Here is an 18433-nt window from a genome sequence, read left to right as displayed (position 1 = left end):
GCTTGCGCAGTAAATCAAAAACAGGCCGCTGCAGCTTAGGAATTTAAAGCATCCTGGGACGTAGCCCTTTTTGAGTTTATCCAAATTGCTGGTAGTGAAGTTTTCTTAAAAAGAAATATTGTCCATAAGTTGATACTCAGTAAGCCAGCGCACGGGGTAGCCTTGACGTTGAAGTTGGATTAAGCTGGAGTTTAATTTGAGGGGTTTTTTTTTCACGGATTAAGAATGAGTGTTTTTTTTTTGATCATGCATTTTATAGGGATCACTTGATTCATCTTGAATAACAGGATAGTAAATCATCTGCATTTGAGTGCGGTAGAGTAATATGATATTAACGCATCACTTCTGTATGGTCAATTCTTTAAAATCGTCCTTTGCTTTTTTTTCTGCTCAGCCTGGTTTCTTCTTTATGTGGGATAGAAATTTTACCACACAGGATGTCATTTTACACTTCCTGCGTGTGATCCTGGGAGACAAGAAGTGTTTTATTCTCTCCATACGTGACAAGAGAAACACGAATGTATATGTTTCAAACACACAGTAGGATGTGAATCTTTTCAGCAGAAATAAAAAGAAAATCAAATCAAACCCATTCTATACAGTTAGAGGCCATGTATGGGGTTTTGTGATATGAGTTTGCATTAATGTGTGTGTGTACCTGTTTAGCATATAAATGGTTATATCGTTAACTGCGTTCTCACAGAGGGTGCCGAAAGTAAAATAAGATTTTATGAAGCCGAAAAAATGGAAAGCAAGGGAAGAAGTCATTTGTGAAGACGCGTTCTGGAGGAAACACGGGCAGATCTTCCAGAACAGCCTTCATCACTGAGATAGATAGCTGCAGTGTTTCAGAATTAAAGATAAATATTCACTGTAGCTGAATGATGATAAAAACCGTCATTTCTATCCCACCCCTCTGGCTGAATGGGGCTAAAGTGTTTTTATTCTCCTCTCTCTCTCTCTCTCTCTCTCTCTCTCTCTCTCTCTGTCTCTCTCTCTCTCTCCCTCTCTCTGCTTCAGAAATTGTCTTAATGATTGCTTTTTTGTAATTGTCAACAGTGGCTTGAAATCCAAATTAAAAGTTGCTGCAAGCTGATAAAACTAATGATGGAAGGGGCGATAGCACAACATTAGGCAGACGAGAGTTAAAGCCTTCGACGATGCTTTACGTAGACGCGTCGTGTACATCTGCGGTCTGCTTTTGTCTTGACCTGGCTTGGTGCTGGAGAAGCCCACCAGGCTGATGTAGCATAATCACTTCATTTAATTACTCTCCCTTCCTCACCCCCCCCAAAAATCAAGGCCGCCTCCACGCGCACCTCAGGTAAACACGTTCAGAAACCCTACCTCACCCTGAGATCTAGAATTCCAATCAAGAACAAGGGGCTACATTTTAATTAAAAGCTGATGAGAAAATATATTTAATTTCAAGTGCAATTAATTATGTAGGCCTGTAATTGGAAGCTCTTGCTGTGTTGTCTAATGAACCCAATTAAACCTCCTGACAGATGTTTTGACTCGTTGGGTTTTTTGTGCTCTACTTTTGAGGAAAAGGGTTGGTGGAGAAGAGTCAGGAAGTTGGGAGCTGTTTGCCATTTTCACGGCGGTGGCATTCTCATTAAGACGGTCATTATGTCCTAACGCTGTGAAGGTCATCAACATCCTCCAGTGTTCATCTCTTCTCACTCCACGTCTCTTCATTCAGCTTAACACCATACCTCCCCTTTGGCTTCAGCCTGAACACACGCTCAAAAGTAATACCACATTCGAGCCTCTGACTAACCTAACGCGGCATTTATTACTTCCTCTTACAGTTTGCGGTGTTTTTTTTTTTTTTTTTTTAACAAAATACTGTGGAGATTTGTTCGTGTTCATCAGCATTGACATTAGCTCAAAAGGCGGTATTGGTTAATTGATCAGTCTTGCTCAAGATGGAGAAAAGACAGGGAAAAAATCATCACTACACACTGCTTCTTAATTATAGGGGAAGGAGTATGCTCACGGTGGACTGACTGAGCACAGAACGTGGGAAGCTGATTTGGTGAAGTGATCCATACATGACAGGCTGTGATCAGCATCATTCTGAAAGTGAAAAATGAAGGGGGCTTTGATAAAGTGACCCGTATACTTGCTGAGGAAGTACCTTTTTTTTAAACGCCTTTCATATAGAGGAGATAAAAAAAAAAAAAAAAGAAAAATTAGAAATCTGTTAGTGAATACTGTTTTCCTCCAAGGCATAGAAGAACACGTAGGAAGGTCTTGTAAGCAAACTGCTTATTTTGCCAGCCAAAACAATGGCTCAAGTGTTGTAAGTCAAGATAATAAATATATTACTTTAGCGCATGCATTAGTATTCATTTGTGTCTGAAGTCATCAATGACTGAATGAACTTAAAAATGTGCTTACTTTAAAAAAAGAAAAAAAACTCTCTTGATCCATGCTGGAGAAAAGCATTCCAGACAGCCTTCTAAACAATAAGGACACTGCTATAATCCATAAGCTTTGTGCGTCAATGACAGCCTGTTTTGATATGAAACGGCCTGAAAGAGAATGCTGGGTTTACACACCGGGCTCCCCCACTGCAAGAGAGGTGTCGAAGTAATTAGATAGCTAATGAGGGACCGAAAACTGCTGCATTCAACACTCATCCATTCAAGTGTCTAAGAGGGATTAATTAGCCATATGTTTGCTAATGTGCATGGTCCACTCACTGACAGATGAGTAAGGATGGGCATTTCTCACACCAGTGCCATCCTAGCTGACAGCTCACTGTCGTCTCGTTTCATATTTCTCTTATATCTTCACTGGATTTCTTCCGTCTTTCTTTTTCAGACTTGGTCTGAGCTCTTTTAGCAGTAGCTGAAGGAATGATACTGTCCTTTGTTCACGCTGACTCCCCATTGAAGTAGGGTTGAGAAGGCCACTGAAAACAGAGGATGGAAACGATTGAGTTCTGGCAGGCATGCTGCACTAATAGGCTTCGTCTTTCCCTCAGACCGGGTGAGGAGTTTTTTTTTTTTTGCTCCAACTTCTGCTCGCTAGTTGGCAAGCAGAGCTTTATCCAACTCCCCGCCAAGGCAAGAGAGAAAAACAGGGGCACAACAAGCGCTTTTTACTCAAACAGACGCTTCGTTTGGTGTTTGACTCCAACAGGTCACTGGCCTTGCCGTAATGCTCGTGCAGACTTGCCACGCCGGAAGGCTTCTCATTAAAATTAGACGACCATTCCTCCTACACCTGTCTCTACTTTTGAAGCCTGCTCAGGGAGAGCAGCTTCACAGAGCGGAGGAGAAAAGGCAAAAAAAAAAAAAAAAAAGCTTAGCAGAACTGAAGTTTGTGCGAGGCAGAGAAGTACATTTCATAAGCTACTTTTCTGGACTCGCTCCAGTATTCTGCATATCACAGATACCAAGACGGGCCCGGAGTAAATCATAATTGAGCCAATACTGTTTTGGGGGCCATCGTAAATCTTTTTCCATTAGGGACGGCAAGACCGTTGGTGTGGACTGTTCAGAGGGAAATCTGGATGAAGAATAGGCCCCGGTGGTGGAGTGATTACTCGGACGTTTTGAATGACACTCAGGCTCTGACGTCTCTGACGCGATCGTCCTGCTGGTTCCCGAGCACTAACTCTCCTTTCTGTTCCTACAGTCAACAAAGCCACAAATCAAATGGGTTTGGGGGAGTTGGGGGGGGGGGGGGGTTGCTGGGGGTGGGAAAGGATTCAGCCTGAGCACTGCAAAATGACAAACCAAGCCATCTGTCTCACTGTGTCTGTGTTCTCCTCTGACACAGTCAATTCCAGTGCTGCCGAGAAGGCTGAGGAGAATGATTGTTTGCATTTATATTGTCTCAGAAGACAGTCTTGACTTTTTATCTGCTACTTGTGTTTACTTCCACACAAAGAGGTAGGGAGAGAGAGAATGAGAGAGATAGAGAGAGAGAGAGAGAGAGAGAGTGGAAAGACAGAAACTCTTTCCGTGTTCTTTGTGGGAATGCAAAAATGTTACGAATTGAAATCGGTGAAATACATCGAGCGATTTGCCAAATAGCTATTGATTTGGGTAAGCTAAACAGACATCGCTCTCTTCCTCCGTGGCAACTTCTATCAAAGGCCTCATAATTTCGTGTCGGATATTTAGCGGTCTCCTGAACGGTTGAATTAAAAAGGGTGTTGCTGTCTGTTATGAGTGCAGTTAATGGGCGAATTTCCACTGGAGAGAATCTGCTCTTTCCATTTATCGCAACCCGGTTTGATGTGTAGCCTGTCACGTCTTTGCTCTGCTTTTTAAACTGCCAATTTAAAACTAATGGTTAAGCCAGGGCAAGCCCATCTTTGCAGAATCTTAAGGATCATTGATTTTACAACATGTAAAGTGGGGCAAATGGATATGATACCGAGGGCTCAATGAAGCAATTAAGCAAATCCTTTGTTTTTTCTTTTAAAATGAAAGTGAACTCACTGGGAGTTCCTCTCCAGTAAACAGCGTTTTGACCAATCGCTATGTGTTCGCTCAAGCTTATTTCACTGGGTTCCTTTATTAATGACTGCCAGGTTCAACTTACTGGAGGCTGATAAGAAAGTCTCCTACTAGATTAGTCTGCGTTTGAAAAATTACAGAGCACTAAAGCCTATCTGTGCTTAAGAAGCTTTTGTTTGTTTAGTAGCTCTGAGAGATGTTATGGATCGTTTTGTCACGTCATCTGCTCAGCTGCTGAAGTGCCCTCACACCAGCTGATGGTGTAAAAAGTTTCATATTTAAATGATAACAAAATAGCGATGACGTGTTATTAAATAAGCCATCTAATAATAGCTTTGAGATAGAACACATTAAAAGTGGGCTGGTTTTGTAACAAGCCTTTATAAATGCACTTGTTTCAATAGAAACATAAGTGCATAACGTCCATAAAGTAATCATTATTTTCCACGCTGGTATTTACTGGTATTTTTTTTTTTTTTGCCCCCGAGTCACGTCTAAAAGAAGACACACAAAATGCCTTGCAGGTACGAAACTTTGCCTTCCTAGCTACTAATTCTCGACATGATTGCACAGCCGTACAAAACTTTACGGACTGAAAATATGGTGTCTGATCCTCATGGACGTAGAGTCAGAACAAACTTTTGGTGTTAAGTTGTCAGCCTAAGGCTAAATACTTTTTCCTGCCTCAAAGTTACTTGTTCTCTGTCATTGGAAGAATGGCAAAATGTAATCATTTGACTAGCCTGTCACGTACAAATCTAGATTGATTTGGGTTTCTTGGAACCATACTGGTGCAATGCTTCTTTCACAGATGCACTGACACTCGAATAAATCATTATATAGACCCACTCCCACCTTTGTCAAGACAAGACATTTGGTGGTGTAACGCGACACAGACAAAAACAAATAAATCCTCTCTTTACTCTTATATTGAGTGAAGCAGAAAAGTAATTTTTGCAATCTGACAACAGTCTGAGTTGGTTTTTGTTGATTGTCAGAATTTTTTCTAGAAAAGAACTGTTCTTGGGTAACACAAAGCCAATGTTGCGCTGATGGAAGACAACTAAGAAATCACATGGCATGTGTTGGGCCTATACCTAAAGAGAACTACATCCCAAACTGAGGTTCCAAAAAAATCCTCTTCTAATTTCACACTTTGTAGTCGAATCGCCCAGTTTTTTATACCAAGCGCTTAGACGAGCCAACGCATACAATGAAATCAGCCTTTGTGCCTTTTCTTGGCCCTTTTCTTTTTTTTTTTTTCTGCTGACTGGCAAGTTCCAAGACTAGGCTTTTGCCAGACTAAGCTTGTCTTGTCCGTCCCCTGTCTGGTGATCTATCATGGTCAGCCCCTCCTCCTCTTGTCCCATACTCCATTGCTGGTGTCCCAAAGGGTGCTCCTTTTGTTGACCTTGTGAAATATTGGTGTGTCTTCTGGCCTGCTCTTTCATTCATCCAGCTTCCATTCTCTTCCTGCTGACTTGTTGGTTTCCTTGTCTTTCCGGCTTTGGAGGGAATTAGTAAGGTTGTGAGGCTCAGAAAAATGCCACCGCCCTAAGGGGACGACCTGACTTGCGCTTTAGGAGCACAGTCTTTACCCCACTGGGATGGAGGGCAGGGGGATTGGGGGGGTGAGGGAGTGGGGGTTGGGGTTTATGGCTCTTTTACTTCCTTCCATCAGTACGTAAATGTACGCTGTTAACCATTAAACTTCTGTGTTATGGGTTTTTTTTTTTTTTTGTGTGATGTGTCCTCCCTGTTGTGCAATTCTTCCTGATGGGTGTTCTGAGAATAATACATGGAACAATGATGTGTTTATCTGCCGCCGCCCCCAATGCACACGCTTTCATAAATTTTCATTTCTTACACTCCCTACACCGTAGCGGATAGCCGGTTCAGAGTCATTCTATCATTTCATGCACATTATTAACCTCTCAATAATCTATCGCAGAAAAGGCACTCATTGTTTCTCTTTGTCATGCTTTTGCTTTCAGCCATGCATCTATTTGGTTTGAACTGGCACTTACAGCCGTTGCAGAGGCAAATGTTCCAGTTGGCGGAGGACAACACCAGTGGCCCACCTTTGCCCACAGACCTGGGCCCACCTCCACTTGGCAACACGGGCCTTGAAATCCCCGACCGGAGAGGCAAACACGATGGTACGTAGAGACTTTTAACGAAAATCTCGTCTAAGTATGAAATGAAAAGCATCAGACAGCAACATTAATGGTCCTGGGACACTGTAAACTGTATCAACAGTTTTTTGAACTGAAATTGGACGGTAATGCGGCGGTTTGCCCTGGTTCACGGGAGCACTTTATGGTTGATGACATTTTGTTGTGTGATGTTTTGTGTTTATCCTTGAGGAGAAAAACAGTTTCTTTAAAAATGTTGTGATTGCAAATACATGCACTGTGTTTATTTGGGTTTTTCCTTTTTGTACGTGTCCTAATATGTGCTGCAACTTTGAAAAGGGATATTTTTGATGCTGTTTTCCTATTTACCCTTATTTGTTCCCTAAAATATTTGATAGACTACTTTTTGAGCCAACTTGTATAAGCTGTCGTATATTACTAGAAACCAACACTTTGCTCTTTCAAGATTTTTGGCAAATTACTAGCCATATTCAAATGGACACGTTTTCCTCTAATTCAACGCAAGATCCCTGTAATTCAGCCTGTCACTGGCTAATATTATAATATCTTAGTTTTTGCTTTCAAAGACTTAACCAGATCCAGGATTACTTGTCATCCAGCTCCCTGCTGTTAACAGTCGCGCTGTGAGATCTACATTTTAATCCAATGAAAGTTGTGAGGAAGTGGAAAAGACTTTATTTGTTCCTTGAGGAGGGAATAGGGTTGGCTTTGGGGACTGGGTATCCAGGGGCTGGCAGGGGGATTAGCGGATGTGTACCGTCCAAATGCCATGCATTCTTTTTATGTCCCGGACTTGGTTCTTTTTCTTGGCAGTGGAAGAAAGCTCTGGCTAACCCCCTGGTGGGGTCGACTTTTACAGTAGGAAAGTTTGTTCCTCTCTGCTCTCAGACAAGCGGAGCCCTAGATTTAGCTGTCCGATTTACCCATAGTCGTTTGACAAAAGGTGGGAGATCAGACCATTACCATATAGATGAGTCGCCTGGTCGTCTTTTTTCATTTACCAGACTGCGGAGAGGGGTACACCGCCACAAACTGAGTCACCACTGAGAGGCTGGTCCCAGAGTGACAGCTCTCTCTGAAAGGAAATCAATAAGCAGGCGCTTTTTAATTCTACCGTGTACAGCTGCATTGTCACCGTACGCGCATCCAATCAATCCAGCATCATACCATTCCATGCGAGGGTTGACAATGAGTCTCTTACCTTATTTTTATCTTAGCACCTTCGAAGTGTTAAAACATCTCGAGAATATCGATCTGTAACTCGTTTATTTTTAGCGTAAACTAATAACATTTTTCCCTCAAAGATTAATAAGCTGTGACATTTTGAAAAGGAAGGTGAAACACGATGCCGTGTTTCCTCAGACGGTAGCATAAAAAGCAACAGCTATATACATAAAAAGTTTGCTGAATGACTGTGTTTTTTTTTTTTTTTTTGAAACTTTGTGATATTTTATGAAACATACAGTGGGGACTGATGAGTTGTTGTGTTATGTAAAATGTTGAATTTGGAGGCGGGAGAGCATGTCTTGTCTCTCTAGTTCATATCACAAATGCTCGACTTTTCAGAAGCTTGCCATCTGCCGTAGTGAGTACAGCCCAATACGCTTCCTGTCACCAAATCCTTGGGATTCTGTTTGTTTGTAAGGATGTCTGCGTTAGTCGGCATCATCGCAGAAATTGGCCCGTCTACACGAGCAAACAGATGTTTGAGTTTCCATGGGGTCCAATGAGGAAGGCGCATTATGATGCGTAAAGACACCTCTCTCGTGCAGAATACAAATTTACCTGAGAATTAGACCGTCTTTGCACCTCCTTTAATTGAGGTGCTAACCATTCGTGATAAACTGAATGAATTTCTCTCTGCTCAAAGACACAGCTGAAAATCAGAAAAAAATTGCCAACCCCCCCCCTTGCAACACTGACACACTCTCTCCTCTGTATGAAGCATTTTATGCGTCACTCTGTCAGCTAATTTATCGTCCTTCCAACACAGGGAAACTAGATGGCTTGTTTCCGGATGATAGCTTCATAGACATGGGTGAGATTGACGTGGGTCGTAAAGTGGCCCAGCAGATCCCGCCAGGAATCTTCTGGAGATCCCAGGTCTTTGTTGACCATCCCATGTACCTCAAGTTCAACGTCTCTCTCAGCAAAGACGCTTTGGTGGGGATTTACGGTCGGAGGGGCCTGCCTCCATCGCACACGCAGGTACCTCGTTTTTTCTTTCTTTTCAGTTTAGCGCGCTTCCTGTTTGACGGTCTTGCAAAAGAACAAAAAAAACATGAAAGGGCTTACTCCTGAAAAAGCATGCATTATATATATTTTTTTTGATACGGCTTTAGTTTATGTGCGTTATCACCTTTGCCGGTCTGTATCAATTTCTTTCTCTGGAAAAAGGCCTTGATGTGGAGGGGTTTTATAATTAAACTTTGCCTCTCTGCTTCAGCTGAAGGATTAATGCAGGTGATTTGTGAAGTGATATTTTACATCAGACGTATTTTGTTCTCTATTGATTTTTCTTTTAAAAGAAAAAAGAAAAAACCCTTTATGAATCTATATCAGGTGATGTATATTAGATATATCCCTTTTTGTCTGATGCTATCGGTGCGTGCTCACAAGATTTCATTTTAGTTGGTGGATATTTATTTACAAACACCTGACTGACACAGAGGTTTTGACCCCAAATATTTATTTTCATTGTGACACGTCATTTATTTATCGATTCGAAGTGCTGCATTATTGTATTTCTAGTGGTTATTTTAAGGCCCAGGTGCATAGACAGTACATAACGTTTAAAAACAGAATTCAGGCATTTCTCTTCACATTTGGTGTTTATCTTAACTGTGACCTTGATTCAGTTCCTCTCTTTGTTATTCACTGACAAAATGATAAATTTCCATTGATAACTTATTTAATGGCTGGTCCTGACGCTGAGAGAGGGCCTAAAATTTAGAATACATTTGTTAGTGAACAGGCATTTATTGTATTTTGACGTGAAAATGCAGGATGAATTTCTGCGTGCTGTGATTTTACCGTGCATTGCACATGAATCAAAACATCTTACAAACACGGTGGGGCGGAATTGAAAGCTGGTCTCATTGATATTCATTGAGTCAACTCTGATATGGGTACAAATCTAGGGAGATGTCATTTGGTAAACATTAATTAATTTTTTTTTGCCGTTCATCTCCTAAATGGATTCAAGAAGAAACTAAACTAGAAACTAAAACTTTTACGATGAATGACTGCTCCAACGTGCCAGTGTTCTCCCTCCAGTACTCAGAACTGTGGGACATTCTTACAAACAACCCACTCTCTTCCACCTGCTTATGTAATGCCAAAAACAAACCAAAACTACATTTATTTTAGTAAGAGATGGTTTCTCATGGATATTCATGCAACAGAACATAAAAAAACAGCAAAACAAAGAGTGGCAGAGAGGCCATCCTTGTCGCCCAAAAACTTCACTCAGACAAGGACAGACACAATTCTAGACGCCCCCGTAAGACAGGGCAATGGGTTTCTCCTCTGTGAGGTGCTTATCGGGACTGTAGATCACATATCAAGCCTAATGGTTGTCTGCGGTCTGTCTGTCTCCAGTTTGACTTTGTAGAGCTGCTGGATGGACGACGGCTCCTGGCACAAGGGGTGCAGGGCCTCGAGGGACCCCCGGCCCAGCAACGGAGTTTGGCGCCCATCACGAGTCACGACACGGGCTTCATCCAGTATATGGACTCGGGCATATGGCACCTCGCCGTTTACAACGATGGCAAAGAGACGGAACAGGTGTCCTTTCTCACGACAGCTATAGGTGAGCGCTTGCTATCTGTCCTTCATTTGGGGTCCTTCATTTTCTCCTTGTAAAAGTTCTTGGCTGCCAGGATCTTATAGGTAGAATAATTTGCCTTTTCATAGTCCAAGTCACAGATGATAAGGCTATGTATTTTGTAGTTCCTCATTACCCAGTCGTGTTTATGATAATGCTCGGCTATGTCGTCAAAGTCTCCTGAAAGTTATGGAGTCTGTTTTATTGAAATGAATTGCGGATGAGATAAAATATTCCATTTCTCCCTGCATTCGTAGTACGGAGCTGTCGAACAGTTCTGGTAGTAGCGCCTGTTCTGAATTTTTTATGTTTCATTTTCTATAGCCAAAAGTAAATGAGACTGTAGAGGATATTTAACGGAATACTGCGTGAAAGTGTGTCACTCCTGATATTGCACCCTTTAGCTCTGATCACTTTAGTTTCCAAGCAAGCTGGGCCTCTACAGAGTAATCAAGGTGAATTTGAATAAGAAAGATTTTGGAAATGAGTAACGCTCTTATAGACCCCAGTGTGTTCTTCACTGATAGCACATAACGCTCTCATTAGTTTGGAGTGTCTCCAGTGAGTATGGTTTCCGGCCTATTTGGGGACCATTTGCATACAACGCCACGGCGCGGATTCAGAGCCTTTTGATTATGCCGTCCCTCCCGTCTGCTCTCCCCTGCCAGGGCCATTTTGAATCATTATTTGATCGCCATTTTTTTTTTGTCGGGCTTTCCGTACGCGAATTGCGCATAATTTTCTGTTCTCCGTTCTGCGCCCGTAGCATGTACGCGCTGTACGACTGCTCAACCCAGCTGCAGACATCTGGACCCCCCCCCCCCCCCCCCCCCACCTCCTCCTGGTGGAGGTGATTTCGTTTTGTCCTCTCTCTTTTGTTCCTTTAAAACGCCTTTGATTAGCGTGGTTGCGTTGGGGGGCGAGGTGCTAGCAGCCCCCCGAGGTGTCGACTTTCACGGAGGCGGCATCTGGGAGCTGTTCTCACATGCTCTTTAATTAAAAGCTCCTGGGCCATGGTCCATCTGTGACAGGGGTGGGGGAGGAGGGGGGGGGGGTGAGGGAGGAGATGAGGGAGGGAGGGAGGGAGGGGTTGGGGAGGCATGCAAGCCGGGCCAATCGATGGGAATCTGTCTTCCGTTCCTGATGCAGCCACGGCTGGCAGGAGACAGGCAGTTCTCCTACCCCTGCCGCTGCTGTAATTCAATACTCCATATATGAGATATGACATGACCGAGGAGGAGCTGGGTTAGCGGGGTGGCGTGTTTACCTGGGGACGCCCCCGCTCCTGAAACGGGTATGTGCCGGAGTCCCGTGGCTTTAAGGACGGATCGGAACGACGGTAGACTCGGCGTTGTCGAGCGGGGGGCCAAAAGCAGACTGCAAGCGACCCGGCATTCTGCCTCGGGTGATTTGGATCAGAGCTGATCTGTGCAGAGAGGATGGGTGGGGTTGGGGGGGGGGGCGTTTGGGAGGAAGATAGAGGCCGGTTTAAAATGGGTCCGCCGGACAGCGTGTTTTAGTGAAAACAACTGATTTTATACAGGCAAATTAAGACAATCCTCAATGTTTTGAATGTTAAGCTTTGGAAAATCAATTATTGCAACATTAACAGTTACAGATTCCCAGAAATAAACATTTGAAACCAGAATGATGCAGCAAACCTGGCCTCTGATTTTTAAATCTACTTTTTTTTTAAGATTTATAGTGTTTGTTCCAGTTCTTCGTATTATACAGCACAAAAGACTGACCGTAAATGAGTAACACTGCCTCACTGAAACAGCTCACACTTATATTCATAAACACTAGGGCCAACTCACATCTGCAGTTATCCATCAGGGGAGCTGAAGCGTTTCCTCTCCTTCTCTCTCTCTCTCTCTCTCTCTCTCTCTCTCTCTCTCTCTCTCTCTCTCTCTTTCTCTCTCTCTCCTTCTCTTTCTCTCCCTCTCTCTCTCTCTCTGGTTCTCTCTCACTCTCTCTTGTCTGTGCCTCCCACCCTCCCTGTCTTTTTTCATTGCTCTCCCTGCACTCCTAACCTTCCTCTCTCTCTCTCTCTCTCTCTCTCACTCTCTCTCACTCTGCTCATAACAAGGCCCAGGCGCTTCATCCTGCCGAGTGCTCTCTGGAGCTCAGTCTCATTTGTCCTCATCGGGTGCTCCATCACACACACACACACACACACACACACCCATGCTGCACGCGTGCGTTTGTGTGTATGTACGTGTGGGTGTGTATGTGTGTGTCAGAGAGACCTCTGGTGCATGGGGCCATAACCAGCATCTGTCCCCATTCCAAGCTGTCTTAGGACCCTCAGTGGAAATGACTGAAGCATCGCTCAAAGGTCTGCAGAGAAGTCAGTGAGCCAGTGATTAAACTCGTGCTGTGAAGTAGTCATCGCCAACTCAGCCAAAGACAGTATATATGGCTATAATACCCACCTAGGGTACTAGAAAGTCCTGACTAACACTTAAGTTTGTGTCTAAAAAAAACCCCACTATAATATCTTATGAAGAGGCATATTATGTGTTTTTCATTAAAAAACTAATTAGTTGGTCATTTACTTTTGCATTCTTCTTATGACGCAGTAGAGAGTACAGAGGAAACACACACTGCGCTGCTTTCCTTCATCATTTAAAGCGGCGAGAGAGATTGTCAATCTGCGTTTACTGATAGCATCAGACGCGACAGCGCTGAGCTCATGATCAGGCCCGTGAATCGTAGCTGCCGTAGCCGGTCGGGCCGGCGCGCGAAGGACGGCGCGCGCGGCGCTGGTCGAAAAAGACGGGGCTTCAGCGCGTTGGCGGCGCGTTGAACTGAACCTTGAGAGCGTGAAACGTGTGTTTGTGCTCAGCCACAGGATGGCTCTGAGTTCTCTGACAGATTGCAGGGGAAGGGCAGAGGAAAGCCACGCCGTGCCGCTCTTTTCAAAGTCGGCGTAAGAAACCGCACCACGAATCCACCTGGTGTAATTACACAGGGAAGAAAATTCTCATGGCAAATACCTGTCGCGTTCTCCCAAAGCTTTCTTACTGCTCTTACCCGTGCTTCAGCGGACCTGCTGGGCCTGAATGATATGGAGGAAAGATGCGATATGGCAGCTATTCGTTGGATGTTGTTATGACGATATGAGTTGCAACTAGACAGGGATTAAAATATACGATTTCGTTGTGTTTCTGATTGCACATGTTGCAAGTACAGACCCTGAAAACAAATAGATTGTATTTGTTTGGTATCAAAATCATTTCCAACCATTTCAGGTTTGTTTAATTCACAACGACAGTAATTAACGGTAGATATAACAGTAATCATATACAACAGTAATTATATTATATGATAGAGTCATTAATAATAAAAAGATTTAAACCCATATTCACTGTTCTGCAAAGTGCAAAATAAAAAACAATAATGTAGTGGTTATCGAACAACTGCAAACTTAAAAGACTGTGAAGCAAACTGCAAGGCTGTATGGAAAACAGCCTCCATTTCCTGAACAGCCTTACAAAATTAAAACTAATTAAATGACATAATTAATTACATCGTACAAAATTACATAATTGATTAATGAAGTGTTAGCTGATTACTGTTCAGACAGTTCTTTATGCCTCTATGTTAAGTGATGCTACGGGTTTGTTGTGTGGCCGCGACTATTTGACACGTTTTACGAGAAACTTTTGTTTGCGAATTGTCGTCTCTTTTTTAATAACCAAAATATTGTCACACAGTGGATGTACCGAGTCTTCTGCTGTTACTCTATTTAAATTGTTTCTTCAGGACTGCTCGATTGACTAATTTATCGCTCAACTGTGTTTCTTTGCAGCTCTCTGCTTGTCCCACTCCAGTTATGTCACGGTACACATGAGTCTATGCACCAGACAGTTGTGTGTGTTGGGGGGGGGGGGGGGGGGGGGGGGGGTAATGCAAGAGTAGGACTATCTCTATTGTCCTCTGCTTTTCTGTCAGCTCTCCAGCGTTATGAGTCCTGGCCATTCTCATATCACAGCTCTCTTGTGTTTATCGAGGAAATGCATATTGCGATTACGATAAAAATACGATATAACGTGCAGCCCCAGTGCAAGCCAGCACACACACACACACACACGCAAACACACACACACCACATCTATCTCACATACACACACATGAAGGGTCAAACACACACACACACACAGAGCGAAAGAGAAAGAGAGACAGGGAGTGAGAGAGAGAGAGAGAGTGAGAGAGAAACATGGTCTCAGATGCCCTTGGCTCAAAGTGTGTGGCTTTGGCTTCCTTGTTAGATGGTGGAGTTGGAAGCCATCAAATACCTCGACAAAATTTCGATTGCCTTTGACATGCCTGGGGGATAACCCACAAACCTCTGGCCTTACATCACTGTGCTCCAACCACGGCAGCCATGACTTGACAATATATAAGTCTCTCTCTCTCTCTCTCTCTCTCTCTCTCTCTCTCGCCCCTGCTCTCATTTTTCCATTTTTCGCCGGGTTTTCTTCCTCTCCGTTTTTGTGCTCCTCTGTTGCATCCACTGCGATGATTGACTCTCCTGAGGAAGGAGAGGCTTCAGCTAGGGCTCACATTTCTGGCCCTTTGTCCGACTCAAAAGCGCCTTTGTTCCGCGGGTTCTGCCTCATAGCGCCAGCCGGCTGCGGGCAGGGGAGGAGAACGAATAGTTTTCAGCACCGTTTCCTGTTTAATTCAGTGAGCCCAGTCAAAATGTGAACTCCACCATTTGATATCACAGGTTAATAGAATGTCAAATTGAACCAAAAGAATCACCTTACAGTCAATCCCACTGAGCAGAGAAGTAGAAAATTTGACATTCAGATAAATTTACGTGCGATCTGAAGACATCTGAAGGCGTCGGTACGTTGACGCGGCGACGAAACTGTCGGAGGAGTTAGTTAGAGGTGGGGAAGTTTCACGTTACGTCCGCGAAATTCCGTCGCTTGATTTTGCGCCACCACGTTTCAACAAAACCTGGACCGTTGGGAAACAGCATTAGACCATTTTTCCGTTGTTGTAGCAACGGTGAACATATTATCCAGGCCCAGTACATATCAAATATAAGTAGATGTTGCATCAAACTGTTTTTTCTCCACCCTTAATATCCTCACTGTATAGCTATAGTAATTGCAGTGAACTCTTCGATTTGCCATGGTAGAGTCATGTAGTGGTTCCACTTCAATTGAACCTTCTCTCCTTACATCCACCATCTAATAACAAATTTCACACTGCCTTTCACAGTTATGAACCTCTCTCCCTTTTTCTTTGAAAAGGTTGATCTGAGTTTGATTAGTTATACTTAAGAGTTGAAAGTAGACAGAATGTTTGAAGAACATATTTACAGAACGTGGGGGTGTGAGATGTAGCATCAGAAAATACACAGTATTTGATTGCAGTGTAATTTTAGTAATGTTTGCTCTGAATGTTTGGTTTACCACTTTAATATGACTCTTTGCTCTTTCTCTAGCACTGTTCTGATGATATATTCAAAGTAGGGGGGGGGAAAAAAAGACAAACGAAATTGATATTGATGGGTAGTTTAGACGTGAAGAAAAACTGTGATCCTGTCTTCTCGTTTAGATTCCATCGATGACTGTCCGAGTAACTGTTTTGGAAATGGCGATTGTGTAGCCGGCACGTGCCACTGTTTCCTTGGCTTTCGCGGCCCTGACTGTGGAAGGGGTAAGATCTCACAGATTCTCCTTATGAACTGATTTTACCACTTTTCCGCTCAGTCTTTTTGCTCTCAGTTGGGAGAACATTCTCACTGTGTTATTCAGAACTGTAAACTTGTATGGTATTACCAAATGTCTCCATTATGAATACAACACAAGTGTTAAATGAATTCAAATGTTAAATGAATACCTTAACACCACATTTCAACATTTTCTGTGAATGTGTGTGCCTGCGTTTCCTTTGTTGGTGTTAGCGATATAGAAAAAGACACCATATTCGACTATAGCCTCCCATGCAGGCTTCGCTCCTAAAAAGGTACATTTGATGGAATCCGCTGAAGCATGCCTGTGCATCCCCCGGTCTCTTTACAGCCTCATGTCCAGTCCTATGCAGTGGGAACGGCCAGTACTTAAAAGGTCGCTGCATGTGTCACAGCGGCTGGAAAGGCGCCGAGTGTGACGTTCCAACCGGTCAGTGCATCGACGTCACCTGCAGCAGCCACGGCACCTGTATCGTGGGAACCTGCATCTGCAATCCGGGTTACAAGGGCGAGAACTGTGAGGAGGGTGAGTCTGTGATATGTCCGTCCACCCCCCCCCTTCCACCCCCCTCCCCAGCATGCATCTCATCACTCGCTCTGTAGCGTTTGTATTTGTGCCAATCACCGGCTCCTACAATGACAACACGTTTAATCTCTTCCGTCTCTGTGTAAACACGGCGTGAAGCTACATGGCTGTCGCGACTCGACTGGTAATGCCTCGTGCTAAAGTCTCCTTTAGCGTCTAGACGTTCGGCGGCTTTTTTTTTTTTTCCTTTTTTTTTTTTTTTTTTTGATAGACAGCTTAGTAATTCAGCTCTAAGGAAGAGAGAACGACTCTTTGCTTGTTCTGGTGGTTGGCACTTTGTATTCACCCACAGCCCTCTTGAGTGTTTAAGATCAGTGGGCATGACGGTGAATTTAGATTTGGACCCGGACCTACACAACTTCGTTCAGGATATATATGTGACACCCTACCCCATCCCATCCCCCCCCCCACCCCCCCACCTGCAGCAACCCCCTTTTTCTCCATACATTATGGATGTTTTTAGAGAGTCCATAGCATTCTATTAAGCATACCAAACAACCTCTTTTGTTGTCTTGAAATCCAATAAGCTGAATTTGCAAAGAAGCAAAGTGTGACTTAAATCCGTTAACGGCGCCAGGGTGACTCGGTGGAAGGGGAGAGAAGGCGTGAAGAGATAAGATTGAAGTAGCCATTGTGTTTGGCAGCTCTTGAAGGCTCTCATTTCAAAATGAAAAATGGGCTGGTGATTTTGATAAATGGGGGTTTCTGACACCCCATAGCACCCCATTCTATTTTGGGTACACCGGGCAGCCGCAAGGAGAGGAGGAGAATGTGGACGATGGCCCTTTAACATTTTTACCTTTCTTCGAAGCGACCTCCAGCAGCCGATGATTAATTGCCAGAAGAGGGGTTCTTGTCAGTTAGCCTATGATCTGTGCGCCTTGCGACCAAACCATCTGCTAAGAGGCTAGGGCTCCTGTTTGTCTTATTCGCGCAGCCTTTTTGCCCATTTATGTCATGTTAAAGGGGAACTGCCATGCCGTGGCCCTGTTGCTCCCTCTGTCCCGTCAGCTCTCCCGCCTGTCGCGCCCGATCGCCATCTGCAAAGTCAAGACCGTTGTTTTTGTTATTATTATGTGATGGAGGCATTTTCTCATGGCTCTTGTCCCCTCATTAACGGGCCACATTAGCGTCTTTCTCAAGGTCCCTATTTTCATTAAACAACCATTAACTCGCATTAGCACCGAGGCTAACGGGCTCTCGGGCGCCTTGCTTTAAGTCAGGCTAAAAAACGATTAGGAAGCGAGGGTCACGCCAAGGTCTTACGGAGTATAATAAAAAGTAATAAAGCTCGCGGCCCTTGCACGCACGGCCCGTTTTTTTCTTTTTTTTTTCTTTTTTTCTTGTTTGCATTCTGTTGTGGCAGGTTGCGACTCATACAGCGCTGAGAGCACATCCGCTATTGCTTTTCAATTTAGGAGAACATGCTCTGGTTGAGGCTTCCCTCACTCCCTGGGAGGAAATCTCATTACGGACGGCTGGGGGAGTGCCAGGAAAGAGAGCCCGGCTCCCACCTGCCAGTCACTGCCACGGCGACGGTGGCCCTTTAATTTGCCAGTTTGTAAATCCCTGGCGGGGTTTTGAGAGAGCTTGGCCTGCTCAGATGCTATACTACTTGTGTTGTGCTCCGGCTAAGCCTGTAGTGCCTGGAGAGCAAAGCTCATAGCCACC

General features: G+C 44.0%; 1 protein-coding gene across 3 annotated transcripts in view; it reads left to right on the top strand.

Moving 5' to 3' along the window:
* The window catches only part of tenm4 (teneurin transmembrane protein 4), a 113914-nt gene that overhangs the window by 34086 nt on the left and 61395 nt on the right, over window positions 1-18433 (top strand). For 2 of the 3 annotated variants that reach the window (XM_030777394.1, XM_030777396.1), the window contains exons 7-11: window positions 6476-6640; window positions 8631-8845; window positions 10238-10448; window positions 16041-16142; window positions 16508-16702. In XM_030777394.1, coding sequence (XP_030633254.1) covers window positions 6476-6640; window positions 8631-8845; window positions 10238-10448; window positions 16041-16142; window positions 16508-16702 — 888 coding nt within the window. The remainder of the gene's footprint in view (window positions 1-6475; window positions 6641-8630; window positions 8846-10237; window positions 10449-16040; window positions 16143-16507; window positions 16703-18433) is intronic. The other variant, XM_030777397.1, reaches the window with a different exon arrangement.

This window comes from Chanos chanos, chromosome 6 (assembly GCF_902362185.1).
Source record: "Chanos chanos chromosome 6, fChaCha1.1, whole genome shotgun sequence".
NCBI classification, from domain to species: domain Eukaryota; kingdom Metazoa; phylum Chordata; class Actinopteri; order Gonorynchiformes; family Chanidae; genus Chanos; species Chanos chanos.
This window is presented reverse-complemented; position numbering and strand designations above follow the sequence as displayed.